Below are 14,713 nucleotides of genomic sequence, written 5' to 3'. Positions count from 1 at the left end.
TTATTCTCCACCAAAGTCTTCAGAGTGATTTTAAGTGACTTACCTCTTCAGTTACCGTCGTCAGGAGCTCAGAGGTAGAATGTGGAGGCTGTCCATCTCCGTCCTGAGGTTGTCCATCTCCGTCCTGAGGTGGACATGCTACATGTAAAGGGGCCATGTCCCAGGCTTCAGTTGTTCATAACTCCGCTTAGTGAAGGTGTGTGGAGAAAGTTAATTATAATGGATCACCAAACCTCTGACACAAAAAGTGGTTAATAACAATCTCGACGCCAATAGAAAAAAATGTGCAGTGTGTATTTTGCAGGTTTAAGACAACTCAGGACAGTGAAACAATGAACTATATATACATATATAGATCTCCCTTAGGCACCATAATCAATATGAGCCAACAATATTTAAACGTGATCCAGGCCACATTCAGACATTTGCTCTTATTTACAAATACTTAAATACAACCTGAAATGTGTTTTGTTACATACAAAAAAAAAAAGAAAAGAAACTCAGAGTAATGTTTGTTGTAAATGATTACATTTACATTTAAACTAAATGGAATCACTTGTGGTGTTCAAGTTTTTATCACTCCTTCCAGAAAATCTTTTTCTACCATCTCTTCTATTTTTTGTCTGGCTTTGCTGGAAAATGGTTTGTGGTTTTCCAGTTTCATGTCTGTATTAGGGAAAGTGTTTGAGTAGAGGACGGGGCTCCCTGAGTGTCCCACACATCGGCTAGTGACTTTGCTGTTGAAGACTTGACTGAGTACATTGAAGAACGGCAGGAGCTGCTCAATACTGCGCACGGTACAGATGGTGAGCAGCAGGCGCCCCGGCTCCCAGCCTAATGTCCTCCCTGAGTTGTCTTCTTCTGGATTTTTCTGCAGGAAACAAAAAGGGAATTGTTACTAACAGATGTAGTACATGAGAATACTTAAAAAGGAATAAACATCAATAAACAGTTAAACAAATACAATTGATGATATTAAATCTTCATTGTAGATTTAAGATTCTTCTGAGGCCTTTTGACACTAGTAATTAAGTGAATATAGAGCAGTCAAACGCTGGTTACATTTTTTCAACTAGAATGCATAACGAAGCTTAATAGAATTGGTTTTGGATAGGGAGAGTGAAATATTAAAAGTTTATTTTGTGCTTTGCATATACTCAAAAAGCTCCCAGATTTCTGGACTCCCACTAATGTAACCAAGGACTAGGTCACAGAATGTCTACAGAAGGCCAGGAAGAAACAGATTCTTATACTAGTACATTTTACCATTAGTAACTCAATTCTCTACTAGGCAAGTGGCTTAAACTTGCCGCAAGATGGTAGCAAGACCCAAAGTAATGGTCATCAGCAAAGAGAAAGGAAAGGAACTCTTGGGAGACTGTGTTGTGCTAACAATGTGGGGAGGAGAGCTTCAACTGGAGTAAAAATATCCAGGATAGTGTCCTAGCTCTGCCATTTACTTATTGTGTATCCTTAGGCAAGATACAGAAAGTTTCCTTTGTAAAATGGGGCACTCTATCTTGCAGCAGGAAAGTCAAATGAGAATGTATGTAGGTAAAAATTCTGTCAAATAAACACAAGTTCATCTGTGTACTAAGAAACTAATTTGAAAAGCCATTAAATATACAAACACAGCTGTTAGATATCAACATGTCTGAAAAAAGTTATAACTAAAGATGTTTGAACTTAGGCAGACTCAAAGATATGAAAAACACTAAACTGGAGGAGAAAAAAAAGAAAAATCAAGTAAAACTTAGGTAGATACAAGTATTACGTAGATACAAGTTTCTTGGCAATATCTCATCTTGTAACTAATATGACAGATTGTAATTCTGTTTCCTAATATTTTAATGTCACTAATTTCCTAGTGGAGAAAGGAGATGCAAAATCCAGCTCATTTTCTTGTGTGTGTTCACAGATTTGTTTGCTAATTTTGTTTGCTAATTTAAAAATAAAGTCCTGAGAAAGGAAAAAAGATTTAAAAGAGAAGACTATTTAAACAAAAGATCTTCCAATTTTTCATGGCCAGAAAAATTCCAGCTCTTAGTTAATATGTTAGCAGTGATTTAGCCTCCAGTCTCAATTGTAGGCTATAAAAAGCCATCTTCCTGCCTAGATGGTGTGGGTCAGTGGTTGAGCACATGCCTGGGTTGTGGGCTCGGTCCTCAGTGTGGGGTGTATAGGAGGCAGCCTATCAATGATTCTCTCTCCCTTCCTCTTCTGAAATCAATAAAAATACACTTTTAAAAAACCATCTCCCTTTCTCTTGACTATAACACTTGCTTTAATGACAGTCCCAGGACTGATTTTCACAGCACTGACTACCATTAGTTGGCTGACCATACGACCTTTAGTTCCCTAAATCAAACTACAATTCCTTAGTAATTAGAGTGTATTAAACATTATCCTAAAGTAAAATGAATAATATATTTGATCCCTGTACATAAATATTTCCCGATGTAAGAGAACTAAGGTTAACCTTTTAAGTTCCTGTCCAGATGTACCTTTAAGAGAGGGGCTTAACTAAGCGCTAGACCAAGAAGAACTTTAGTGTTTTGCTCTTAAAAATTACCTTCCTCAATAATAAGTAAAATTAAAAAGTTAAACACGTTTCCATACAAATGGTTTCCCCTTTCACTTTGCCAATCTATATTTAAAGAAAGGCTTCCTTCCTTTTTAACTGCTGTAATGGATGAAATTCAGATCTGGGTTTGTGTCTCAATATTTGGTACAGATGTGGCAACTTTTGCTGTCATATTACAAGCATCAAAAAGCCACCCTCACCTGATGCTTGGTCATCTCCAATCCCTCCAAAATCACTGTCTTAAAGTCCTCCTCCTTGTCCTGTGGAAGGAAAGAGGAGAACTCATAGCCTTTGTTCCAGGAAAAGTATGCTTGGCCATGAAGGCCTTGCTTAAAGTGTTTGGGAATGCTTTCCAATCAAAACTGTTTTCTTATTATCTGTGGGATAAGACTGTCATATTTATCCCTTGGATAAGGGAGGAATCTTAAGAAAATGCTCAATAAAGACATGCGAGGATGACAGAGTACCTGTGCTTAGGGGTCATATAGTCACCTTACTTCTGGATTTGCTATTAATATTATTTTCAAACCTGTGATATCAAAGTGGAAGTAAGTAAGTCCTACCCTAAACTCTGGACTCAACTTTCACCTTTGGCTCTGTCCTTTTACTTGGTCCCTAAAGAAATAACTTGATTTTAAATCCTTCAAGTACAACCTCCTTTTTAATCATTTGCCTCCATTCCATTTCTTGTAGTTTGTAGAAAGTAGTTTAGGAGCTACTGACTAAGGGACCCCAGAAGACTGGAAAATTTCTGAGCACTCAAAGCACATTCTGAAGACTAGAACTCAAAATCTCCAAATTGTACAATTTACTTTTTAAATTTTTGAAGGCAAAGTAAAAGATTTGTAACAAAGGCTCACTGGTAAGCATGCTAAATTCATTACAACTGACCCTTGAACAACTACAGGTTTGAACTATATGTGTACACTTCTCTACAGGTTTTTTGTTTGTTTGTTTTTCAGTAAATGCTGTAATTTTTAAGATTTTTAACATTTCCTTTTAGCTACTTTATTTTATTGCAAGAATACAATACATAATTCATGTAACATATAAAATATGTGTTAATCGACCACTTACATTATTGGTAAGGTCCACAGCAGGCTATTAGTAGTTCAGATTTGGGGAGTCAAAGGCACACATGGGTTTTCAGCTGTGCAGGGGAGTGTTGGTACCCCAACCCTTACATTGTTCAAGGGTCAACTTGACTATTTTCTTGGGTCAAGATTTCTAATTACTCTGATATGTAATGAAAAATATATGTAAAGTTCATAACACAGTATGTTTTGTAAATTCTATCTTAAACTAAAATTTAAAAGAAGTGTAATACCTTTGCCCTTTTTCGAAGAAGTTTTGCCAGTCGTACTACATAAGGTTTAAACTCTCGTTGATGTATGCCTTGTCTTCTGACTTCCAAACCGGAATCATCTGAGACTTCTGGAATAAAGGCCCATCGGTACCTAATGTGTAGAAGAATGATACCCATCAATATTAGGAACAGACATGTGCCATCTAAGACGTCACATAGAGTAGAAAGATCAAATCACCACAACTTTCACAGATTCAAATGCAGCTGTGCCCTTGTAGCCATCACCTTGGGCATGTTTCTTAACCTGAGCTTTTATCAGTAAATACTATTAACTATCTCATAGAATTGAAACTAGTAAATGTATGTGTAAGGTTGTAAAGTGCTGTGCTCATCACTATTTTTTTTTTCATAAGCACAAAGGAAGTCCTTAACAAATGTTTCCATCTTCATTAATAGGCAAGATTTCCACCATACACTTGGCCAAATGTTCCGTAATTACAGAGTAATGGGGCAAAGGGCAAATAATTTAAGTAGGACTTTTTCATACCTCCCTTTGTATTTTTTATTTTAGTCTTTAATAAGTAAAATAACCTGAATGTGGAAAAAAAGTCAAACAATAGAAAAGGGCATACCAAAGAGAGAGAGTCTGCCTCCCACTGTAGGACCCATCAGTTTTGCCAGTCTTGTGCATCTATCTGGAGTTTATGTAGAAAGAGCACGTATTCTTATAGCCCTCCTCTTTAAAACAAAACAGGATTGCTTATTTTGATTGAGTTATTTATCTTGGAAATGTTATCATAAAACTCCATCCTTTTTAACAGTACCCAGTGGAAGGCACTAATTTAACCAGTCTCTAGATTTGTCCAGTTTCTTGCTTTTACAGAAAGTATCATAATGAACACCTTACATGATGTAGATTTTGTGCATACCTGAGAGTGCAGTGGTTGGCTAAATTCTTGAGTGTAGTAGAATTATTTGTTTACTGAGAATGTGGATTTTAAATTTTTGTAAATCTCTTTGGAGAACAACTGGACAGTATTTCAGTGTATACTTTCAACAAGAATAAGAATGTTTCTATTGTTAATGATAAAAAGGCCATTCTGATGTTTGTTTATAACTTTCATTGGAATTTCTCTTATGAGTATGTCTGATGTTGAGAAACCATTCCTTTTCTATGAACTACTAATCTCTCATTGACCCATTTTTCTATTGGGTTATTGACTTTTACAATAAAGCGAGTTGGACTTTTATAATATACACTACAAATATCTCGTCCCAACTCATTGCTGCCTTTTAAACATGGTATCTTTTAGGCATACAGACTTAATTTTGTATGTAAATTATCAAATATTTTGAATGTCTGAAATACATGTCATGCTTAGAAAGTTATCACTCTTTTAAGATTAAATCCCCATGTTACTCTTACTGCTTTTATATAGATTTTTTTTAAAAAAAGATCTAGTACTTTTTTAAAAAAACTGTAGTTACTACTAGAGATTTTTCATCCCTTTCTAGTAATTGTATCTTGACAAGAGGATAGACTCATTTTGGTTCTCATCATGGAAGCATACTACTTAATGTTCTTCCTAAACCCCTAAAATAAGAGGGTAGTTTCTATCATCTTTATGAAGATAAGCATCTTAATTAATTTTGGCCATTTTCCTACAGTACTTATTGTCCTTTTCTGAATTTCTTTGGGAATAACATCAGTTTAATAAATACCCAACCGCTGAAATTCATCAAGAAATAGATGTATATGGTTTTCAAATGCAAAAAAATAAATAAATAAATTACAAGTAGTTTATAGTTCTTACCAACACATTTAATAAAAAGTAAACTTGTGAAGTAGTTTGGGAGATTTAAGAATGTTCAAATATAGAAAGATTCTGATATCTTTATTTTAATATTCTATTCTAGAAGAACAATTTATAAATTTGATCATGTGGGTAAGTTCTCAAATTATCTTAATTCTATTTTGATGAAACTATCTTATGTAGTTTGCCTATTAAAAATTTAAATGTGAGAAACCATAATTAAATATTGAATGCTTACGAATAAGGCATTGTAAAAACTTACATCAGTTTTCTCCCTATTCCCCTCTGCCATCTCTAGTGCTGTTCACTCTCATCTGGAATAAAACAGCCTCCATTCAAGTCTTGCCCATGTCCAGTCCTTTCTTCAAACTACAGCCACAGTGAAATTTCTAAAATGCAAGCCTGACCTGATAACAGCACTTCATTCCTTAGTATGCTTCAGAGGCTTCCCACTGTCCTTAGAGTAAAGTGCAAATTCTCTAATAATAGCTTACAAGGCTATAATTCATAATTCAGTCCCATTCCGGCCTTTTCTTTCAAAGTTCTGCTCCATCAATACTAATCTTTCAATATTTTTAACACACCAAGTCCACTCCTTTCTAAGTCTTCACACACTCATCAACCCTCACTCTTCACCACCTCAGTACAAAGCTGCCCTCTTGGCTTGCCTGACCCTCAAAGGCAGGAGCAGTCACTGTGGTGTGGCCTCACAGCATCTTGGATCACATTTGCTATCAAATCATGTGTTTAGGTCTCTTTCACTGGACTTGAAGCTGATGAGTCACGTTCCCCACTGTGTCACATCCAGGGAGCATTCAATTTGTTGGCTGACTGGTCTGTTAATTTTAATATATCCATAGAAATAATTTACTTCCAATAAGTCTGTTCTCTCATCCCTCAGAATTATAAAAATATTTTATAATTTTTAATATTCATTAAAAATATTTCAACTTATACAAAAACTTTTCAATTAGTCTTAGATATCAGTGACCAAAGCAAATGCATTTTCAGAATATCCATTTAAAACATCGTTGCTTTTACTTACATCTGAAACTGAGGAAGGTTTTCAGAGGGCAATGCCAGGGCCAAATCCAAAAATTTGCAAGCGGAGAGATAGAGGTTTAACCACCGCTGGCTGTTATACGAAGTAGAAAAGCCATTGCCGCCTGTGTAGGTTGTCTCCAGACCAGCCACAGAGGGGCCTGAGGTCCTGTGAGCAGGAGACAGTGCTGTCAGTAGCTGGACCTGTTTACTAACGGGTAATTCCTGGAAAACCTCCAAGTGCCAACTAGTATTTTTTATTATCATTTGAAAATGTAAGTACCTGTACTTACTAAGCAAAGTTATGACTGTAATTTAGCTGGTCTCAAACAAAACATTACCCTTTGTTCTTTAAATTTTATTAACATAAAAATAGTACAGAATTACTATGTTACACCCAAAAGTTTTAAAACCAAGAGACCTCTCTACAACTCAGTTTTGTTCTGCAAGGGATTGGGGACTTTCTATAAAAACAAACACAGTTATTTAGTACGGGGAACTCTTATAAGTTGAACACTTGAATAAAAGAATAAAATATACTCAAGACATAATGGTCTTAGCCCTGATCGGTTTGGCTCAGTGAATAGAGTCAGCCTGCGGACTGAAAGGTCCTGGGTTCTATTCCAGTCAAGGGCATGTACCTTGGTTGTGGGCACATCCCCAGGAGGAGGTGTGCAGGAGGCAGCTGATTGAGGTTTCTGGCTCTCTATCCCTCTCCCTCTCTGTAAAAAAAAAATCAATTATATATATATATATATATATATATATATATATATATATATATATATATACACACACACACACACACACACACACACACACACTAAAAGACATAATGGTTTTAAAGGAAATTTTAAATTTATAAACTTATTTGTACACAAATCCTATATAAATAAAAATAAATTATATTTAGTCATACAATGAACTGCCTCTACTAAGAAGAACCCTATATAATAAAGAGCTAATATGCAAATGGTCTATATGCCCTCATGCCTTCATGCTATAACAGCTCAGACACTCAACACTTGGGAGAGAGGTATGGGAACCAGCCAGGCACAAATGAGCTTATGAGAGGAATGGGGACCAGCCACCTGGCCTGCCACCCCGGGCACCAGTGCCTGCGGCTGCAGCCCAAGCAAAGCCGCTGGCCCGGGCAAAGCCAACCCAGGTCCTGGGTTCCTGCAGCTGGCCAGAGGGAGGGAAGCCCAGGTCCTGGGTGCAGGACAAGGAAGAGGTGGTTAAGGAAGATCAAGACAGGAGGGTTAGCAGTTAGGGGCAATCAGGCCAGTAGGGGAGCAGTTAGGGGCAATCAGGCAGGCAGGCAGAGGTGGTTAGGGGCGATCAGGCAGAGGGGTTAGGAGCCAGTGGTCAGTTAGGAGCCAGAGGGGTTAGAGGCAATCAGGCAGGTGAGCAGTTAGGAGCCAGTGGTTCCAGATTACAAGAGGCAGTCAAACATACCCTGAGGGGTACCAGATTGGACAGGGTGCAAGCCAGGCTGAAGGACCCTGCCCCCAATGCATGAATTTTGTGCACCAGGTCTCTAGTGAAATTATAATACATTGAAGTGATATCATCTGGAAGATCTGAACATATGAATATTTTAGTGAAAGGTTTCCTCCCATAATACATTTTGCTGCATGTGTTATGGCCAAGATCTGACCTACCAAACCCAAAATGGCTCATATAGCTGAAACACTATTATATAGCTTTAAACAAAATTTGTGTCTATAGGCCAAAGGCCATGAATACTGATAGTTTAATCCAGTCCAAAGTGTTTTAGGAACAAGTGAACATGTATCCAAATGTAATCAAGTAGATAGTAACAGACTAAGCACAGGGTGTGGCGAAAGTAGGTTTACAATTGTGAGTGCAATATTCTTGTAATATTATTTATTATTATACTAAAAGCCCGATGCATGAAAATTCATGCAAGAATGGGCCTTCCTTCCCCTGGCTGCCAGCACTGCCCTCACTCCAGCTGGAGCCACCTTTCCACCTTCCCATGCTGCCCAGAGGCCCGGAGCGGCTAGGGTGGTGTGAAACACCTGCGTGATGCAAGCATCCTGCCTCTGGCAGCTCAGCACCTGTGTATGCAAATTAACCCACCATATTTGTTGGGTTAATTTGCGTACACACTCCTGATTGGCTGGTGGTCCTCGCAAAGGTACGGTCAATTTGCATCTTTCTCTTTTATTAGTGTAGACAACTTTCCATATGAGCAACGGTAAACCTACTTCTGCCCAACCCTGTATATTAAGTACTTAGATAAAACAGTATCTGTATTCTTCTAGTTTAAAGTAACATTCTGGATGATTTTTGGATACTAAATATTGTCAAGAATATATTGATATGAATTACATATTACCGTGAAATATCTTCATCAGCAGTGAGTTCCTGCTCCATCAGTAAAAATACCTGTACCTGAAGACCGTGGAATAAATGTTAAATGTTTTTTCAAACTGGATATTTAATTCTTCTTTCAAGTTATCTTTAGGCTACATTTGCATTAATATAAAAATAAATTTTAGGGGGTGCAGGAAGAGATTAATCAAAGAACTTGTATGCATATATGCATAACCCGTAGACACAGATAATAGTGTGGTGAAGGCACGAGGAGGGGGTGGGGTTGAGAGGGTTAATTGGGAGAGAAAGGGGGACATCTGTAATACTTTTGACAATAAATAAAACCCCACAAATTTTAGGAAACAACTTCAGGATATTTACCACAGAGCCTTGCTAATAATCATTAGGCAGAGTTGAGATGAAGGTATGTTTTTGGTTTGGATGAATATGGAACAGAGTTACAGTTACTATTGTAAAAAAGGAAAAATAAAACCAATTTCTTTGTGGGGAAACTGTAAATGCTGGGTTGTCAGAGTTGTGCATTCCTTTCCCTTTCTTTAATAATCTTCCTTTCCCCAACTCCCCAAATCACTCAGAAGAGGGTGACAGGGTATGGTTTGGGGAGAGGAATGGATTAGTGTAGGGGGAAGGTTCACTGTTTGGGAGTTTTCAAAATCATTCAGAACAAAAAGTCTCTCTCTGAAGCCAGCTTAACTAGAGCAAGAACTGCAGTTTAGAGTGAGTATGTGCCTTATGTGAGTCCATTTAAATACAGCTACGCCCCTCTCACCACTCAAGAGGTGCTGCCACAGGTGGGAACCAGGCCTGGCAGCTGGGACAAAGTTAAACATTTGGTGTAAAGAGATTAAATTAAACCAAATCAGACAAAGTAACGATTTACAAGTAGCTAATATTAATGCTTTATATTAGGAAGTTTAAGCCATATGGAGAGGTAATCTGACATGTTTTACTATTTTCAAATGTTAAAATTGTCAGAAAAAGGCTTAACTAGAGTTCAAGTCTCTTTGAAAATTAGTTCTTATATAGTAAACATGCTGACACTACCCGCAGTGCTCTATAATTTATTATAAATTGACTAAACAAAAATGAACTCACAAGTTCTGTAATCATGGTAGGCCAGAGTGAGGTAAGATGTTGTGGAGACATTCTTAAAAGCAACACTCTGAAGAAGAGGAACACTTGAGAGTGAAGAGTTGGCACCTGGGGCAAACGAAGACTCTCCACTAATCTCTCTGAAAGAAATGCAGCAAATGGTCAATACCTAAATAACTAGAATCATTTTAATATAAAACTTTTCTATATAATCTAGTCTAGTTTTGCTCAAACTCTCTGTGGTGAAGGACCAACTCTACAAAACTTCTAATATGCTGTAGGTTGATACTTTTGTAAACTATAATAAAAATGAATTATTAGAAAAATCATAAAGAAAAAGATATAAAAATACAAATGCCACTTTCTTCTTATTAGAATCAACAGATTCTGTGAACTTGTTAAAATGTTAAAAAATGCTTACTGTAAATGTCTGTACGGGTCCACTTTGAGTAGCCCTGATCTAGTCGACTTGAGAACAACAGCACAAACAGTGTGGGTGATGTACTGTATATGTGACTTCAGCTACAAGGGGTCAGGAAGGAGTTACTTATCTTCTGAGAGAGAGAAATAATTTCACTGAGGAGACGTCTCCAGGCTGGCTGCTGTGGCTGGGGGCTGGTGGCGGCACAAGCACACTGACAGAGCAGCAAACAATTTGTCCCAGGGCAAGTTCATCCCCCGGTGCGTTAAGTGCACTGACATCCTTCATGAAGGTTTATTAAAACCTTATTCACTCCATACCCTGACCCTAGACTACAGACCTTGAAATGCTACTTCCAGTCAAAATTTCAAAATTTCCTGGCTCTGCCTATATTTTGGTCCTCTGCTTAAAGGTATATGACCCCTTATGCACAATTTAAAAATGCTAATAATACTGCCCACAGCAAAATAGTCTTATACCTCATCCTCAAATATGAATCCCTAGGAGATGTGAGTCAAATAACAAAAGGAACTACTTTACAAGCATTCTACAAACTCATTGTTTGATTGCTTTTACATACTAGTGGTATTTTTTTATTGTTTCAATAGAATGAATTTCTAATTCTACAACATTTTTCATCTACCTATAGATGGTATATTTCACCCCATATTACAACTTAGGGAAAGTATTTTCTAAGCAGCAAGAAGCCCTCCAGTTTGGAAGGCAAATAAAATAGTTTCCACTATTTACCTTGTATATCTGGAAGATATTTCTGGTACTGGTCAATTTCACTGCTAAAAATAGCAAATGCTAATCTTTTGAGGAGCATAGCTCTCTGCTCTAGCTCCACATCCCGGTTTGCAAAGAGATTAAGCGAACTACTTTGAGCCACAGCCACACGAGCTGAAAACAGAAAACATGTGAGAGAGGTTGTGATATAGTCAGCCAGATCATTATTTGTTTTTAAAAATGGTTAGATTAAGAGTGGAAGGAACCTAGGGTAGAGAACTTGGGCTTCTCTCTGGGGCAGAGGGATTGGCAAACAGATCCAACATACACAAGCCAGATTTGTGTAGGAGCTGTGATGTAGAGACAGAAACTTTAGAACTAGAAGTTTCTGACGGTAAGATTACTAACAATGCCATTTTATAAACCCTTTAATATTTTATGCCATCTTCCTAATTTCTGGCCTGGTCTACCTTGCTCTCCTCTCCTTCCTTATGTCTTGTCACTCTTCCCCTGCTCACTCTTCTGCAATCACACTGTCTTGCTTGTTTTTCCTTGAACTCACCAAGCTCATTCCCACCCAAGGCCTTTATAATTTTTGTTTCTGTGCCTGAAATACTCTGCCCCTAGGACATCTCGTGGCTTCTTTAGTTTCACCTCAAATATGAGCTCTTTAGCTGTTATATAAAATCTATTGCATTGCTCTATTTCCTTTACAACTTCTTACTTATTCCCGAAAATAATCTTATTTATGTGACTAAGGTTAGCATAATGCCTGCCCCATTTTTGTCTTTTAATAAATATTTGTTGAATGGATAGATCTGAACCTTAAAACAACGCAGTGAAGAACAGAGAAGCAAGAATATGCTGCTGCTTTATTTTCTGGAGGGGGGACTGTAGTTTGTGTTTAAGAGCTTATGCAGAATCATACAGACTCACCCAACTTCGCTGCTATTAAGGTCATTAGCTTAGTAACTTCCAAACTTAAAAACATTTTTAAAGATCCCTTTTCTTCAGATGAAATACCACTGTTTCATTTCTTCAACAATTACTTACTGAGTGCTTACTATGTGCTAGGTTCTACGCTATGGTCTAAGGAAACAATTTACAGACACATGGTCAAACAATTTTACTTATTAGTTATCACTATGCTGTCCCCTTTGAGTTTTAATATTATATTCCTAGAGGGTACTAAGTATAACTTGACAAAGAGCTAAGTATAATCAGTAGTATCTAAAAAGAGCAAAATAAATAAGAATAGATTACATATTATGTATAGGAAATACATTGCTTAGGTTGTCATCCCATAATACTCACTCATCAAATCTCTAAATGTTGTCTTATCATGTGTCATCAAATTGTCCAGAATTGCTCTCCAACTGAAAAAGACAAGGATTAAGATATATAATTAAGATTTTGTTGTTATCATTATTAAAACATGTTCTCTTTTGCAGGATAGTAATTAATTTCAACAGACTTTATGAGATGCATTATCATGTTGAATAAAAGCTAGACAATGACTTACTGATTAACACAGGAGGCATCCATCTGAAAGAAACTGGGATCCATAAAGAGGTCAAAGGCTTCTTTTTTCCAGGCTCTCCGGGTGTACTGATACCCACTAAGACTGCTGAGCAGCTGGACACAGGCTCGATAGCTAGGGGCATTATGTGCACTAGGAGGAAGGAAAACCACCTTAATCTATATGTTATCATTTTAATCATCATAGTAAGTTATTCATTAATGTTCACAGTTACCTAAAACAATGATAGGAAAAAGAAAGTACCATAAGGTAAATTTTTTAATCATTGTAATTCAAGGTAAAAATAATGTCATTTTGTGGTAATTCAAATAATGGCAGTAATGGAATGAGCTACAAATTAACTAAGAAATCTACTTAAATAATAATACCTGTGATTTCGGAGGTAGGGCACAACATAATGCATAATATTTACAAGTAAAGGAATAACTCGTTCTTTTTCGTCACTATAGAAAACCATATCCAAAAGATGAGCCAAAACCTAAAAAAAAAAAAAAAGAAAAAAACAGTGGAGTATAATCTAAGAGCATTCAGAGGTGATTTTCATCTTTAAGAAAAAACCCACAATGCCTTAAAATTAGAAAAATCTAAAATAAGATCTTCCTAAGCCATTTTTATATGAACAGTTTCATACTATTTGCTTTTTTTTGTTCATTATTACTACAGGATATATAAATATGGGCAAATTTTACTATCTCTAACTGAGATAGGGAAGTACATAAAAAGAGAGGTCAAGGTCCTTTTAATGCGAGTAAATAGTAAATTTAAGACTAGAAACTCAGTATTCTCTTTTCCTGACCTGGTTAAAGGGGGCTTGGGGTAAAAACAACCAAATGAACTCAGATACTCAAGTCCCAACTCTGTCAATTAATAGCTATTTGATTTTAATCATATTGTTCTAATCTTTGTGAGGCTCAGTATCCAATCTAAAAGAGTCAACAAAAATGGCCTGCAAGGCTATATATCAGGATATAAAAAAGAGCATGTCAGAGGATGCATATAAAAATGTTTGGTATACTGTAAAATACTTTATAGTGGCAAGCATCATTATATAATCTCTACCCCTCCCTACCATACTATGATACAAAAGTACACTTTTAAAAAATAGTATTTGGGAAGGTGAGCAAAATCTAAGGATATTATCACAAATATTAAAAAAAAAACTAAATAACCTGAATACAAATTCAAACTTTATTCTATACCGTGATTTCTATAAGTACAAAATGATTTTTCAAATTAAAAACTTTAAGAATTACTTGCTAATATTTGTGAAACTTTTTACTTGAAAGTTCATTTTAACAAACTCAATATTTACCTCAGAAAGCAATGTCAGTGCGTGAACACTATATACAGAAGGAGCTATGTTTGAGGTTTCCAGTGCAGGTGATAACATATCTAAATAAGAGAAGAAGGTGCAGGTAAAGTTAGATCTTTCCCACTAAGAAAGCTGCCTGCTAAATACGAGGAAAAAGGGATGATTTTATGGTATTTCTAGTAATAGCTACAATGCTTTCTTAGTGAATATACACCTATACATATAGGCCTAAATGTTTGATATCAATACCTTCTACATCAGATTCCAGAGTGGTTCCGTCCACCGTTATTTTGGGAGAAGGCTTAACTTCAAGATTCCGGCGTAGCCATGTTGTCTGTTCCAAAGAAGAACCAGCAATTGCACCAATTGCATCCACTATTTTATGAGTAACATCCTAAAGAAACAAGGAAAAACCACTATAAATATATGTACTTATATACAGGCACATGAAACTTCATAGACAACTTCATAGAAGGTTATTTGACCTTCCCATTTCAGTGTCGAGAACAC

General features: G+C 36.5%; 1 protein-coding gene across 9 annotated transcripts in view; it reads right to left on the bottom strand.

Annotated features, from left to right (window-relative positions):
• Positions 1-273: 273 nt before the first annotated feature.
• Positions 274-14,713, bottom strand: part of DOP1A (DOP1 leucine zipper like protein A) — a 73,169-nt gene continuing 58,729 nt past the window's right edge. For 4 of the 9 annotated variants that reach the window (XM_084890602.1, XM_084890604.1, XM_084890603.1 and 1 more), the window contains 12 exons: positions 14,453-14,597; positions 14,204-14,283; positions 13,260-13,369; positions 12,874-13,023; positions 12,666-12,727; positions 11,373-11,525; positions 10,205-10,341; positions 9,111-9,166; positions 6,750-6,914; positions 3,912-4,041; positions 2,785-2,844; positions 274-871 (listed from right to left, as the gene is read on the bottom strand). In XM_084890602.1, coding sequence (XP_084746728.1) covers positions 566-871; positions 2,785-2,844; positions 3,912-4,041; positions 6,750-6,914; positions 9,111-9,166; positions 10,205-10,341; positions 11,373-11,525; positions 12,666-12,727; positions 12,874-13,023; positions 13,260-13,369; positions 14,204-14,283; positions 14,453-14,597 — 1,554 coding nt within the window. In that variant the 3' untranslated portion in view covers positions 274-565. The remainder of the gene's footprint in view (positions 872-2,784; positions 2,845-3,911; positions 4,042-6,749; positions 6,915-9,110; positions 9,167-10,204; positions 10,342-11,372; positions 11,526-12,665; positions 12,728-12,873; positions 13,024-13,259; positions 13,370-14,203; positions 14,284-14,452; positions 14,598-14,713) is intronic. The other 5 variants (XM_084890605.1, XM_084890607.1, XM_084890608.1 and 2 more) reach the window with 3 other exon arrangements.

Source organism: Pipistrellus hanaki (genome assembly GCF_964339955.1).
Source record: "Pipistrellus hanaki genome assembly, chromosome: 7".
NCBI classification, from domain to species: domain Eukaryota; kingdom Metazoa; phylum Chordata; class Mammalia; order Chiroptera; family Vespertilionidae; genus Pipistrellus; species Pipistrellus hanaki.
Note: the sequence above shows the minus strand (reverse complement) of the source record. Positions and strands in the feature narration are given on the sequence as shown.